Genomic DNA, 13,124 nt, shown 5'->3' on the forward strand with positions numbered 1-13,124 from the left:
CTGGTCTCGAACTCACAGAGATCCGCCTGCCTCTGCCTCCCGAGTGCTGGGATTAAAGGCGTGCGCCACCATCGCCCGGCTACAAATTGTATTCTTTAAAGCACTGCCTGGCCCATAAGCTCTAGCCTCTTAGTGGCTAACTCTCACATCTTGCTTAACCCATTTCTATTAATGTGTGTAGCACCACGAGTTCATGGCTTACCTGGAAGGATTCTAGCCTACTTCCATCTCGGAGAGGAGAGCTATGGCAACTGCCCTCACTGCCTTCTTCCCAGCATCCTGTTCTGTTTACTCCGCCTACCTAATTTTCTGTCCTATTAAAGGGCCAAGACAGTTTGTTTATTTTACCAATGAAATCAACCTTCTTATAATCTAGCCAAGTCAGTGAGAATCCACATTACTGTTCTGTTGTAGTTAACCATTGGGGTTTGTTTATCCTGGCTTCTTTTCTTCAACTAGAAATGTTGTTTCTCCTCCTTTAAGAAGATTCTGAGCTCTTGAAGTGCCATAAAGAGTCTCTTAATCAAGGAGCAACTGTGTGGGCAGGACATCGGTGGGGGAGGACAAGCTCCTACCCTGTAGGCAGCAAAAAGAATGGGAGGAGTCCAGAGTAGGAACAAGGTCACTGAGGCAGGTGATGCTAGAGGTTCACTGTCTGGGTTGCATGGAGAAGTGTCGAGGAGTTTGATCTGGCTTTGGGAAGAAGGAATAAGGAACAGAAAATAGTGAGACTAGAGAAGAAGCAATTCAGGGGAGCCACTGAAATGAGATTCCTAAACTAGGAATTCTGTCTTTTAGCAAAAGGTTAGTAAATACAATTAAAGGAGGTGGATGTGAGAGCAGCAGGGTGTGCTGTCTTCAGGAAGTTGCTCAACAGATGGAATCCTCTCACCGGTCCTGTCTCCAGAACTGAGACTGCCCTTTCCATGCCAGGCAGAACAGCTGGGGCTCCCCTTGCCAGTCTTTCTTGGAGCTAGCAGACTGCCACTTTGGGCACTTAGGGGCTTTGCTTGCTAGAATGATGGCGTAAACAACAGATGGTTGTGGACAGCACTGGGAACCAAGAAACCAAGGAACTGAAGTTCCTGAGAATCCCCTGTGCTTGTCCTGTCTGTTATCATAGAGACAGCAGGTGTGCTGCAAAGAGCTTTCCCTGCCAGGGCCTGATGTGGGTGGTCCTTCCTCAAATATGCCCTGAGGAATGGCATCGGGGTGCTGTGCACAGTGGCAGGGAGTAAAGAAAAGAGGGGCCTCCTCAACACAGTCTTCTCCATTTCCAGGAAAGCTTAGTGATTGACCGGCCACGTGTGAGGAAGCAGACCAAGCACTACAACTCATTTGAAGAGGATGAGCTTATGGAGTTCTCAGAGCTAGACAGTGACTCAGATGAAAGGCCCACACGATCCAGGCGCCTCAATGACAAAGCCAGGCGCTACCTCCGTGCCGAGTGCTTCCGGGTAGAGAAGAACCTGCTCATCTTTGGGTAGGAACTGGCTCTGCTTAGTGGGAAGGGGTTACCATTATTTTCCCACTTTTTTTTTAAGTCCCTAAGATTTGTGCAGTGAACTTGTAGCTCCCTCTGGGTACTAGCTGATGAGATCTGCAGCAGTAAGAGAAAGCTGTGCTTTGTATCAAAATTCCCCTCATCACTGTGCTATGCTGCTGTAATATAGACATACTGGATCTTCTCAAATACATGTCACTGAAAATGTCTGGTACCAGTTTGCTGCCTGGTACTGATTTCCTCTTCCACCCAGGAATGTATTATAAGGAATCAGTACAAAAATGTTGCGCTTAAGGCATGGTTATGCAGTGGTTACTGCAGCTGCACTTTTTCAATTCCAAACTTATTCTCTGCCCCCAGTAATTTGGACCATCACTACTTAACAATCCAGCAGCCATATGATCCAGCATGTAGGACACCTTAGAGACAAGTAGGGCATGCAGTCAAAGTCACAGGCCTTTCAGGACTAAGCTTTTAGGGTAACTAATACACTATAAGAAGATGAGAAACCTCTTGTCTTTCTAATTTCTGCTCTGTGGAGGGTGTGTCTGGCTCTTCCTCCAACACTTTCTGTATTCTTACATCAGCTGGGGCCGGTGGAAGGACATCCTGACTCATGGGCGATTTAAGTGGCACCTGAATGAGAAAGACATGGAAATGATTTGCCGGGCCCTGTTGGTGTACTGTGTCAAGCATTATAAAGGAGATGAAAAGATCAAGAGTTTTATTTGGGAGCTAATCACACCTTCCAAAGACGGACAAGCTCAGACCCTCCAGAACCACTCAGGTAAGTGGTAAAATAGGTCCGCTGTGAGTTCTCCTCTGGGGTCACTGTTGCCTGTGTTCTGTTATAAGGGCAGGTGAGTGCTCTTGCCATTTCCTACATGTGGTCTTGCTCACTTACCTGAGTCCATCGGGAGTCCCCTGAACTGAGGACTCGGACCTTGTGTTCTGTGGCTCGTCTTTTTCATTTCACCATTCTGTCTGTGTCACTTCTGGCATGACTTGTCTTATGTTGTGCTTCTCTTTCCTTAACCAAAGCTTCCCTTCAAGTCTCCTCCTTCTTACTAGACCCCAGGAGCCCAAAAGGGACAGGCTGTGTTGTTCCTCCCTGAGTCTCACAAGTCATTTATTAAATCTTGCTGACCACCTTGCTTTCTGGGGACTTGAGGAGTCTGTCACCAGGGGCCCACCATGCTTTTTCTATACCTGGCCCAGATTTAATGCCCATATTAAAGCCCTTTTGGCTCATCCTGTGTCATTATCTCTCCATTTCAGGGTTGTCTGCCCCTGTCCCCAGAGGGAGGAAAGGAAAAAAGACAAAAAACCAGCTCTTGCTCCCAGAACTGAAGAATGCAGATTGGCTAGCCACCTGCAACCCTGAGGTGGTCTTACATGATGATGGATACAAGAAACACCTCAAACAGCACTGCAACAAGTGAGTTAGCCTCTCTCAAACAGCCCAGATTTCTGACTTCACACCCCATGCAAGGTCTGGAGAAAGGAGAGGGGATTGGGGGTATAAACTGTCTGCATTCTTTATGCCCTTTCCCCACTCCTTCAGCAGTCTTCTCGCCTACAATATATTCCGTACCCAGAGACTTCTAAGCCAACTTTTGAGAACCAGTCAGGACATCCTCTCTCTGCTTCTGAGCTGGGCCACAGTGCCATTTTCTACTCAGATCTGATAGAATTATGCTTTATTTCGAAGCCTCTAAGTTGCATTCTTTTGAATAGATCACACTCATGCACATAAAAATCCTCTGTCAAAAATAGGTTTTCCTCCCATCTCTAGATCCCCCATTTGCTTTCCAGAGACAGTCTATTAGCCTGTTTCTTCAGAGAACTGTAATACCAGCATATATAAATAAATAACCTACTTTTTCTTCCTGAAAATGGTCGGTATTGTCCATAAAATTTGTGGTCCCTCATCACACAAGTTATCTGGAAGTCAGTTCCTCTGTGAGCACTGCCATTGTACATAGGCTTTTCCCTCAGTGGCTAACCTTTACTCTTGACTGGTATTACGAGTGAACTGCAAGTGTTCCCTCCAGACCTCTTTGCTGCTTAGCTTAAGTATGAAGTGTCTTTAGCAGTGGTGTTCTCCATTGCACCTCCCCGTATTTCCATCCTGTGTTTGTGCATATTTAGCCTGGGCCTCAGCTGTCAGTTTCTCTGTTCTGACTCTTTGTGGTTGGTCTCGTTTCACAGTGGACTTCTAGGTGCCTGTAGAGCATGATTGGATTGTTTACTTTGCTATATTCTTTACAACATATAGCGTGGTACAGGATAGTGGCAGTTGACGAACATATACTTAATTGATTTGTCTTAAACACAATTGGTACATTGCCATGGAGCCTAAGAGTGCAGAATCAAAGTGAATGTGACCTCAGGAAAAGACATACTGCCGTGAAAAACAATTGCCTTTTAAGTATCCGTGAAAAACAATTGCCCTTTAAGTATCTAACTGTGTATGTGTAAAACTGCCTGAAAGTAACACTATTCAAACAGATTCACTCTTTTGTAACTAGTATACTTGGTAACTAGCCTCTTGGAATCCAGCTACTCCTGTGGTCCTTGTGGCCACATGAAAAGATTGGGGTTAAGGGAGGTATTATTGATTGTCTCTGCCCTGACTTATGGCTAACAGGATGGTCTAGCAAGAAACTGGGAAAGCATTTATTTTGGATGGTGAAGGGGTGATACTAGTAATATCTGGTGTTGATAACTGGTGTCTTATTCTGGTATATTCTGATGTACCCCTTCCTGCTACTCAAGAATGCTTATTAATTTGTCTGTCTTAATAAGATAATGTGTTCTCAATCTTAGGTTCCAGAATATTGTATTAATGTGTTCATCTTTCATAGGGTGCTTCTTAGAGTCCGAATGCTATACTTCCTAAAAGCTGAAATACTGGGAGAAGCTGCTGATAAAGCATTTGAGGGAACTCCTGCCAGGTAATACATCATCCAGAGTTAAATAATCTATGTAAATTACCTGCTCATAGACTGACCAGATCCAGCCTGTTGTTTCAGGAGACCCATGTTTCTACCCTGCCCAAGACAGCTACTGGATAGTAAACAGGGAGATAGAGAAGAAAGGCCTCCACTTTGTTCGCAGTCTGTCACTGGTCCTGTTTAGGTTTAATGTATAAACTATACTCATCCCAAAATGGCACTGTGTTAGGAGAGGGAGTTGGGCCTGTCAAGGGATATCAGTCACAATAAGAATCTTAATGACAGTTGTTAATTCTACTGAGAAACCATCCTAGGCAGTGGGGAGAGGAGGGAGGAACTATACAGGTAGATATTCCTCCATCCAAGCCCTGAAAATGAAGGCAGGGAGCTCAGGTCCATGTGTTTCTCAGAACATGGACCGAAACCCAGAGGGGCTGATGGTAGCAGGCTCTCCAGTCCTGGCTCGTTCACCAATCCTGATGTGTGCATCTGAGCATTATGCTCACTCTTTTAGCCAGAAAAATGCAATGTGTGATTGGTTTTGACCTAACGGACCACTTAGTTTTTGAAAGGCCCTCTTTATACCTCAGACTATACCAATGTCAACGCTGAGGTAAGATGGTGTAGATAATATTAAGGATTCAGTCATTTGGGGGAAATGTCGCCTTTTCATGATCAAAACATCCAAGACTTTTGCGTTGGTTCTTAATTAAAGGGACAGACCAGAACTGCTTTACACACACAGTCCAGAGCCAGCTGACAGTAGATTCTCCTCCAGTCTCAAGTGGAGTTTGAGAACCTAGTACCTATGCTTAAACAGCTTTGTGAGCTACAGCCTTCTGGATTGTCTTATTGTTACTTAGACATTCAGTCAGGAATGTGGTTTCATACCAGGGTTGATTCAGTAGCTTTTATGTTGTGTCTGGCTGCAAAGAACACTGAAACCACACCCTTCTTTCCACAGGGAACTGGATGTGCCTCTGCCTGACATTGACTACATGGAAATCCCAGTGGATTGGTGGGATGCTGAAGCTGATAAGTCCCTTCTCATTGGCGTGTTCAAGCACGGTGTGTTTTAGAAAATTCCAGATCAATTACCCAAAAAACTGATTCAAGCAATCTTAACTAGGCTGTACATGTTCCTGCAAACTCCCAACAATCCCGCTATCTAATTCTCAGAAAGCTGAACCTCACAGCTGTCCACCTACCCAGAGTCTTGACCCAATGAATGTGTGACTGACTCATAACAGTACTTTGAATATATTACTGAGAAACTTCAAAAGGGTAACTGTAGTCACAAAGAAGTTACTTGATTTTATCCTTTTCCCTCGGCTGTTTGTACTTAAGGTGGGACTGCATCTATCTCTCCCCTTCATTTAGGGGGTAGGTGCAGTTATGCACACTTGTGCACATGTCAGAGCCACAAGAGGTTGTTGGGCGTCTTCTCTGTCACTCTACACCTATTCTCTTGAGACAGTTTCTCTCACCAGACCTTTTATACCTAGTCTAGATGATAGCCAGCAAGCCCTAGGGACCTTCCTTCCTCCCCTCCACCCCAGCACTGAGGTTATGGGCACACAAATATGTAGCCGTGTTTGGTTTTTGACATGGATGTCAGGGATCTGGTGCATTTCCTCATGCCCTTACAACAAGCACTCTTTCCAACGGTGTTAGTTACTTTCCTATTGCTCTGGTAGATGCCCTGACAGAAGTAGCTTGGGAGAAAGGCTCGTAGTTTGAGGAAATATAGTCCATCGTGGTAGGTAGGTAACGACAGCAGGAATATGAGGCTGGAGTGGCAGTCAGGAAGCAGAGCCATCACATTCCATCCATATACCAAAAATAGAAACAGAGAACAGGAAGTAGAGAGCTAGGCTATAAAACTTCAAAGCCCACTCTTAATGACATACTTCCTCCAGCACGGCTCTGCCTCCTAAAGGTTGTATAACCTCAAACAGTGCCACCCAAGTGTTCAGACATGTGAGCCATGGAGGGCATTTCCTATTCAAATCTCGGCACCAACTGAGCCGTCTCCGCTAGTGATCTTTGTGTCTGCCCTAGTGTGTAGCACACAGTAAGTGCCCCTGTTACTTGAGTAGAGGAATTAGGGAGTGAAGGCAAGTGCTAGGTTTTAGATCATTTTTGTGTGGAATTCTAAGATTTAAAGAACTCAAAATTCTTAGTTTGTAATTTTACCGTCTCGGGTAAAGATGTTCTGGGCAATCTTTAATTCTTTTCATTAACCAAGAAGTTAAAGAGAACTAGCATGTTTTTTAATAGCTTGGGGAAATGGAAACAAATGCCTATCCTCCCTTGGTAAAGCATTACCTTAAGAGTCTGCTATTATTTTCTGTTGACTGGCAGTTATTACAGACGGTTCATTTTCCCCAGATCGTGTACCACGAAGTGTGCACACCTTTTTCTCCATGCTTCGGTTGGGTGTGTAGTATAGTGCTGGAATTTTTCATCTCCTAAAGTTTTTGTGGGTATGTCTCCAGACAGCCTGCTGTGTAGCCATATTTAGGTGAGAAATTTCTGTCTTGGGCCCATCTGTAGTAGAATAGGCTGAGTCTTCAGTGGGAACTCTAGCCTGCAGCCAGAACACCCTGTCGTAAGCCTAGTCTGCATAATGTTCCCGATAGTTCTCACACGCACTAAATGATAACTGCCCCTTTGGGACAGACTGGGTACATGAAATATTCCTCAATATGGGGATTTTGGTATTTCTAAACAAATTCTTAAAAATTTACTCAAAATGTGGTAAGCAGCCTCCATCTCTTCAAGGACCTGTCTTGTGGCTTTGTAGGTCTTTGTTTTGCCATTACCACTCCTAGTTTCTCTTTCAGGGTCACTGCTAGGGGTTTCTAGGAAACTGAATCAGTCTTCCCCACTCCAGCCTTGTAACTAATGAAGAAATAGAAATATCAGGCTTACACATGACAAGACCATACAGTGTAGAAATTTACCCAGGTGGGCACATGGAAGACCCTAGCCTATCTCATTGCCATCATGTCGTGCAGAGATCAGGAAGGCAGAACGCTTGTGGACAGTTAACCTCCCTCAATAGTAATGGGACAATAAAGGAAGGCACTCACTGTCTCACTATCTGATAACTCACCTCTTCATGGGGATCAGACCATGGCAGGAATCTCTTTAAGACAGACATATTAGGGGAAAATTTAGTTTTGATGTAAGCTTCAACGGAGATAGTGCAGAATAATTTTTCTTCTACACCAGTAATTGGAAGAAAAAGGATCTCAAGAAAACCAGTTCATCTAGTCTTGTTGCTTATTGAGTGAGCATAATGTCAGGCCCTCAAAAACCACACAAAAAAAAAAACCTACAAAACTCAGAATGATGAGGAAGACCAAGCTTCTATTTCTAGAGAACCTTAAGTCTCCGTAAAGAGACTTGCATTGGTTAGATCACCATTGTAAAGAATAAGTGATAAAAGACAAAAACAGAAAGCAGTGCAGTTTCTCATGGCACATGCTTCCGTGACAGTATGGCAACAGCTCCTATCTAAGATGACAGAAAGATTGCTCTATGTTTAAAAAAAAAAAAAAAAAATCAAGTGCATTGGGGCTGGAGAGATGGCTCAGCATTTAAATTTGGGCTGCCCTTCTAGAAGACTAATTTCAGCTCCCAGGGCCCACATTTTATGGGCAGCTCACAGCTGCCTGTGACTCTAACTCCAAGGGATCCAACACTATCTCTTGGCTTCTGTAGACATCTGGGCTCATGTACACAAACCCATACACAGACACAAAATTAAAAGTTAAAAAATCTTAACAAAACTTTAAAAAAGATCAATGTCCTGTAGTTCTTGTTGAGAAGTACTAGGTGCTTTATCCTAGTAACGGATGCAGTACATCACAAAACTGACAAAGTTGAATCTGTTCTTACAACCAAGCAGGTTATCGTTAGCATTCTGCATTTCCTGCACCTACCTCAGGGTCCCAGTACATGTCACAGAGCCAATGACTGACATTGTCTGTGAGGAGAACTGCCCTAAGAGTCTTCCCTTGCCTGAAAGAGTGTCTCTCAAAATAGTTTGCTATGACAATAGATTTGGGTCTTTTATTTGGACAAGCCTTGCCTTATTTATGAGATTACATTTTACTCTATAATACTTTCAGGAGAATCCCACTCTCCTTCTTGCTCCCTAAAAAAGATTATGTTAGATTCAATAAAATACTACACATCCTCCTGTTTGGGCTTTCTCAAAAAGTACAATTTGGGGGGAACTGAAGAGGTGACTTATCAGGTAAAGTTCCTGCCATGCAAGCACAGGGACCTAAATTTGGATTCCCAGTACCACATAAAGCTGGGCAAGGTGCACACACCTGGAGCCTTGGCACTGGAGGTTGAGGAAAGGACAGAGACAAAAAGATGATGTGCACTCTCTGGTCACCCTATCTAATAGGTGAGCTCTGGATTCAGTGAGACCCTGTCTCTAAAAACAAGGAGAGCAGTAGGGAAAGACACTTAACATCAACCTCTAGCCTCCACATGTAAACACAGAGCATTTCATGTAGTGTTTTGCCATTAAAGTCTTATCTTCTGGGTCAAAATATTTTATTTACTTTAAACATGTAATGAGGAACAATTCCAAAGCCCCAGAAAGTGTGTTTAGGATTTTGTTGTACTGGGTTTGTAACTGGGCCAAGTCTGCTAACCCAATAAACAGTCATCGTGATCCAGTTCTTAATTCAGCACTTACAGCTATCATTTTGTTCAGCTTCCTTTTCTAACCTGTGAGATAGAGTTGACTGTGTGAAAATAAGTTCATTTAGGACGTAACTGGGTATCAGAGTGAGGAATAAGAGGAAGAGGTTGTCAGGTAACTCATATCCTTCCCTTTGCTGCACAGAACAGCAAACCAGTGAGGATAGTTCAGCGGTGCATCTGCTCACAGGCAGTGTTTACGCGAGCTCCAGCTTTAGTAAGAAACTACTCAGAAGGCTGCAATAGCTCCAGAATAGTAGCTCCCAGTTGGGAGGTCTCTTAAGCTAGCATTATTCCTAAAACTGCTTAAAATTGTTTAAAGCATCGATCAGTTTGTTTTGTCTTAGTTTTCACTGAATAAGAGACGGAATGAATGTCTAGGCCAGAGCAGGTCTGGTGGGTTCTGCCCTGACGTCTCGCACTTGTCATTGCCCGCTCAGGTTATGAGAGGTACAACGCCATGCGGGCTGACCCAGCACTCTGCTTCCTAGAGAAAGTCGGGATGCCTGATGAGAAGTCCCTGTCTGCAGAACAGGGTGTCACAGATGGAACCCCAGACATTCCTGAAAGGTGAGAAGCCACATTGCCTTGTCACCAACTTGTGTTCTATTCCACATCCATCCAGGGCTCTGTATCTTTATGTAGTAGTTACTTTTCTGTTGCTATGATGAGATAATGACCAAGAGCATTGCAGAATAAAACATTTATTCTGTCTTAATATTCCACAAAGAGAGTTCATATGGAGGGGAAGACACATAGCAGCAAGAGTGGTTGATCACATTTCGTGGGTACAGAAAGTGGAGCCAGGCTTTAAACCCTCAAAACCTAGCCCCATTTGTATATTTCTCCACAGCATGGTTTTACCTCTTAAAGTTTCATAAGCTTCCCGACTAGGAACTGGGTGTGCAGAGACCTGAGCTTAGATGGTACATTGCTCATTCAAACCACCACAGATTTCCCTCAATGTCTGACATCTCTCTTAAGCCTTGTTGTACTGTGACGATGCCCTTCAAAACTGCTTCTTCCAGTTCATCCTACTCTACCGTATACTTGTGCTTTGACCAAATTCCAGTTCCTGTCCTTCATGGATTTCCCTGGCTGATGATCCTGCCTGGCTTGTTAACCATTCTTCTCATGTCTAGCCAGAGGGCTTTCAGGGAAGAAAGCTGGCAAAAATCTACACAGACACAGCAAGTATCCTGATCATAAAGTTCCTCAGCTGATTGCTGATATTATCCAAGGATCATATAACTCTGAATAAGTCAAACTCAGCACTTTTTGAAGTTGCGGCCATTCAGTATAGTAAAGAGTTGTATACAAAATATAGAAACATCCTCTTTGGCTGAGTTTTATTTATCATCGGTATAATCTCCAAACGTTTAAGTTCTTAGGAAAATGAAAGTAACAGCTAAAACCTATAGATCACCAAAATATGCAAAGGTTTAGAAAGCAGCATTTCTCTTTGATGTGTCCTGTCAGCTTTGTCCACATCTCTCCTCTGCTAAGGATGAGATACTTTGGTCCCATGGCTATGGGTTAGACCTAGCCGTGAAAGTATGGCACTGCCAGTAGCCCCAGTGAACACTTTAACTGTCTGATGTTCTCTTCCCCAAAGCCATTATCTGTGGACAGGGTAATAAAAGCATATTTTGGGAGGTGTTGCCACAGCAGGTCCTGGTGTTAGTTAAAATAACTGGTTCAGCAAAAATACCACCTGGCTGAGGTATCTGTGTGTAGCTTTTCTATTTGGTGACTCCAGGGGGCACCTAAGCTAGGAGCAAGGCATCTGCCTGCTTTCCAGTTTAAGCATTGAAGAATCATGGAAACAAGCTTCAGAATAGTTACACTCACAGGAGACACGACGTAGCTGATGGAGTCACAAGCGCAATACCAGAGAGGACAACCTGCCCTTCCATCTCAACAGCAGAGAGAGTTGTCTTCCCAGAAAGTGGCTTTAGGAGTGGTTACCCCAGTGTGCTTAAGGGTGTGCACTTTTGTCAGTTTGGACTAGAATCTGTTCTCTTTCTCAGAGCTGTATGTGCAGACAGCTCTTTTTGTTTGTTTGTTTGTTTGTTTGTTTGTTTGTTGTTTTTGAGACAGCTAGCTCTTGTAGACCAGGCTGGCCTCAAACTCACAGAGATCTGCCTGCCTCTGCCTCCCAAGTGCTGGGATTAAAGGCGTGAGCCACCATTGCCCAGCAGCAGACAGCTCTTGATGGGCTGTAATCACCTTTTCAGTGACAGTATCATTGTCGAACAGTCAGCCTCAGAGTGAGCCTGGTAGGCTTCACCCTCATGGAAGGTCTTAGTCGAGTTGAAGTCCTTGCTCACCCACATGATAAAATTCTTTGGTAGTAGTTTCTCTCGTTCTCAGTATCTCTAAGGTTCTCTGAAAAGAAAGAGAAAATCTTAAGATTTTGAGTGCCTATAAGAAAGATATCTACTAACCTTCCCTTTAGCGGTGATTTGGAGGGCTTGTTTACAAGCATTCTGGTAGTAACATAAAATCCTAAGTGGTATATAATTACTTTTATTTAGAGGCAACATAGATAAAGAAGACAGTGCTGAGGACAAGTTAGATGGTCTCCAGAAGCAAACGGTGAGTCAGATCTGCTGTCCTGGTACTGCATGCTCTTTCGTGCTGAGAGAGTAGCTCATGGTGTGGGGAGTTGGAGTGCACTGCTGCACTTGCCTTGTGTCACCCAGGGGCTATGACAGAGATTCCAGCCACACAGTGGACTACATTTGTATTCTGAAGTCTTTTCCAGATGGCTGCAAATTTAAGATACAGTTGTAAAATGCAGTACAGAGAAACCCTATGTCCCCTGTACCCCCCATAGTAATACCTTGTAAGATTGTGCTTATTATAATATTCAGGAGAGTGACATTGATGATTCAAAGTAAAGGACATTCCTGTCACTACAAAAGTCTTGGCACCATCTCATAATCATTTGTCTTCCCTTTCCACCACGTCTCAGTCCCTGGCAACCATTATTGACCTTTTCATCACTTCGTCATTTTAAAGAGGTTCTATAAATGGAATCATACAGTATGAACCTTTAGCAGTTAGCTTTTTTCACTTGTCATAATCTGAAAATTGGTTATTGTCTGTTAAACCATATTTTTTTTTTCTTTTTTGGTTAGGGACAGGGGTGGTAGCTAAATGTTATTCCTTAGCATGGATATGGCACTGTTTATATAATGTACATTTATTTAAGAAACTGCCACATTTTTTTCAGAGTAGCTGTATCATCTTTGCCCCTACTGGCAGCAAATAAGTGACCTGCTTTTTACACACCCTGCGTTTGAATTGTTGTCTTTTTATGGGTGCATTCTGATGCTTGTGTAGTAGTGCCCTTGGACATCATTTCCCTAATGCATAGTGATGCTCACTGCTTCTTGTGCTTTGCTCAGTAAATGTTCTACTTTCATCGCTGTTTTAGAGCTCATGTAAATTCCAGATACTAGTCTTTTGTCAGATAGGTAGCTTTGTCATTTTGCCCTTTCTATGTTGTCTTTAACATGGCAAGAATTTTTAATTTGAGGAAATGAATTTCTCACTTTTACTTTTGTGGGTTGTGTTTATGGTACCAGGTGTAAGAGCTCTTGCTGCAGCCTAGAAAGTCTCTGCCCTCCCCTCTCCTACATTTTATAGTTTTACATAAATGTCTTTGATCCATTTTAGGTTAGTTCTAATTTAAATGATGAGAATTAGATCAGGTTTTTCTTTAACCTGGTCACATCCCATTATTCCATAAGTGTTTAAAATATTCTTTCTCTCTATAAAATTACTTTTGCACCTTTGGGGGAAAACAAGACAGTTGGACATGTTTGTGAGGTTCCATTTCAAAGTTCTGGATTCTGTCCTGTGATCTCTTTTTCTCTTCCTCTGCCATATACATACATGCATGGAAAGCATGCATGGGTGGGTGTGTG

General features: G+C 43.3%; 1 protein-coding gene across 3 annotated transcripts in view; it reads left to right on the plus strand.

The window, feature by feature from the left end:
• Chd6 (chromodomain helicase DNA binding protein 6) overlaps positions 1–13,124 on the plus strand; it is a 171,419-nt gene that overhangs the window by 124,110 nt on the left and 34,185 nt on the right. For all 3 annotated transcript variants that reach the window (XM_005362986.3, XM_026787117.1, XM_026787116.1), the window contains 7 exons: positions 1,281–1,483; positions 2,092–2,291; positions 2,783–2,942; positions 4,372–4,461; positions 5,426–5,529; positions 9,630–9,759; positions 11,727–11,787. In XM_005362986.3, the coding sequence (XP_005363043.1) occupies positions 1,281–1,483; positions 2,092–2,291; positions 2,783–2,942; positions 4,372–4,461; positions 5,426–5,529; positions 9,630–9,759; positions 11,727–11,787 (948 nt within the window). The remainder of the gene's footprint in view (positions 1–1,280; positions 1,484–2,091; positions 2,292–2,782; positions 2,943–4,371; positions 4,462–5,425; positions 5,530–9,629; positions 9,760–11,726; positions 11,788–13,124) is intronic.

This window comes from Microtus ochrogaster, linkage group LG8 (assembly GCF_000317375.1).
Source record: "Microtus ochrogaster isolate Prairie Vole_2 linkage group LG8, MicOch1.0, whole genome shotgun sequence".
NCBI lineage: Eukaryota > Metazoa > Chordata > Mammalia > Rodentia > Cricetidae > Microtus > Microtus ochrogaster.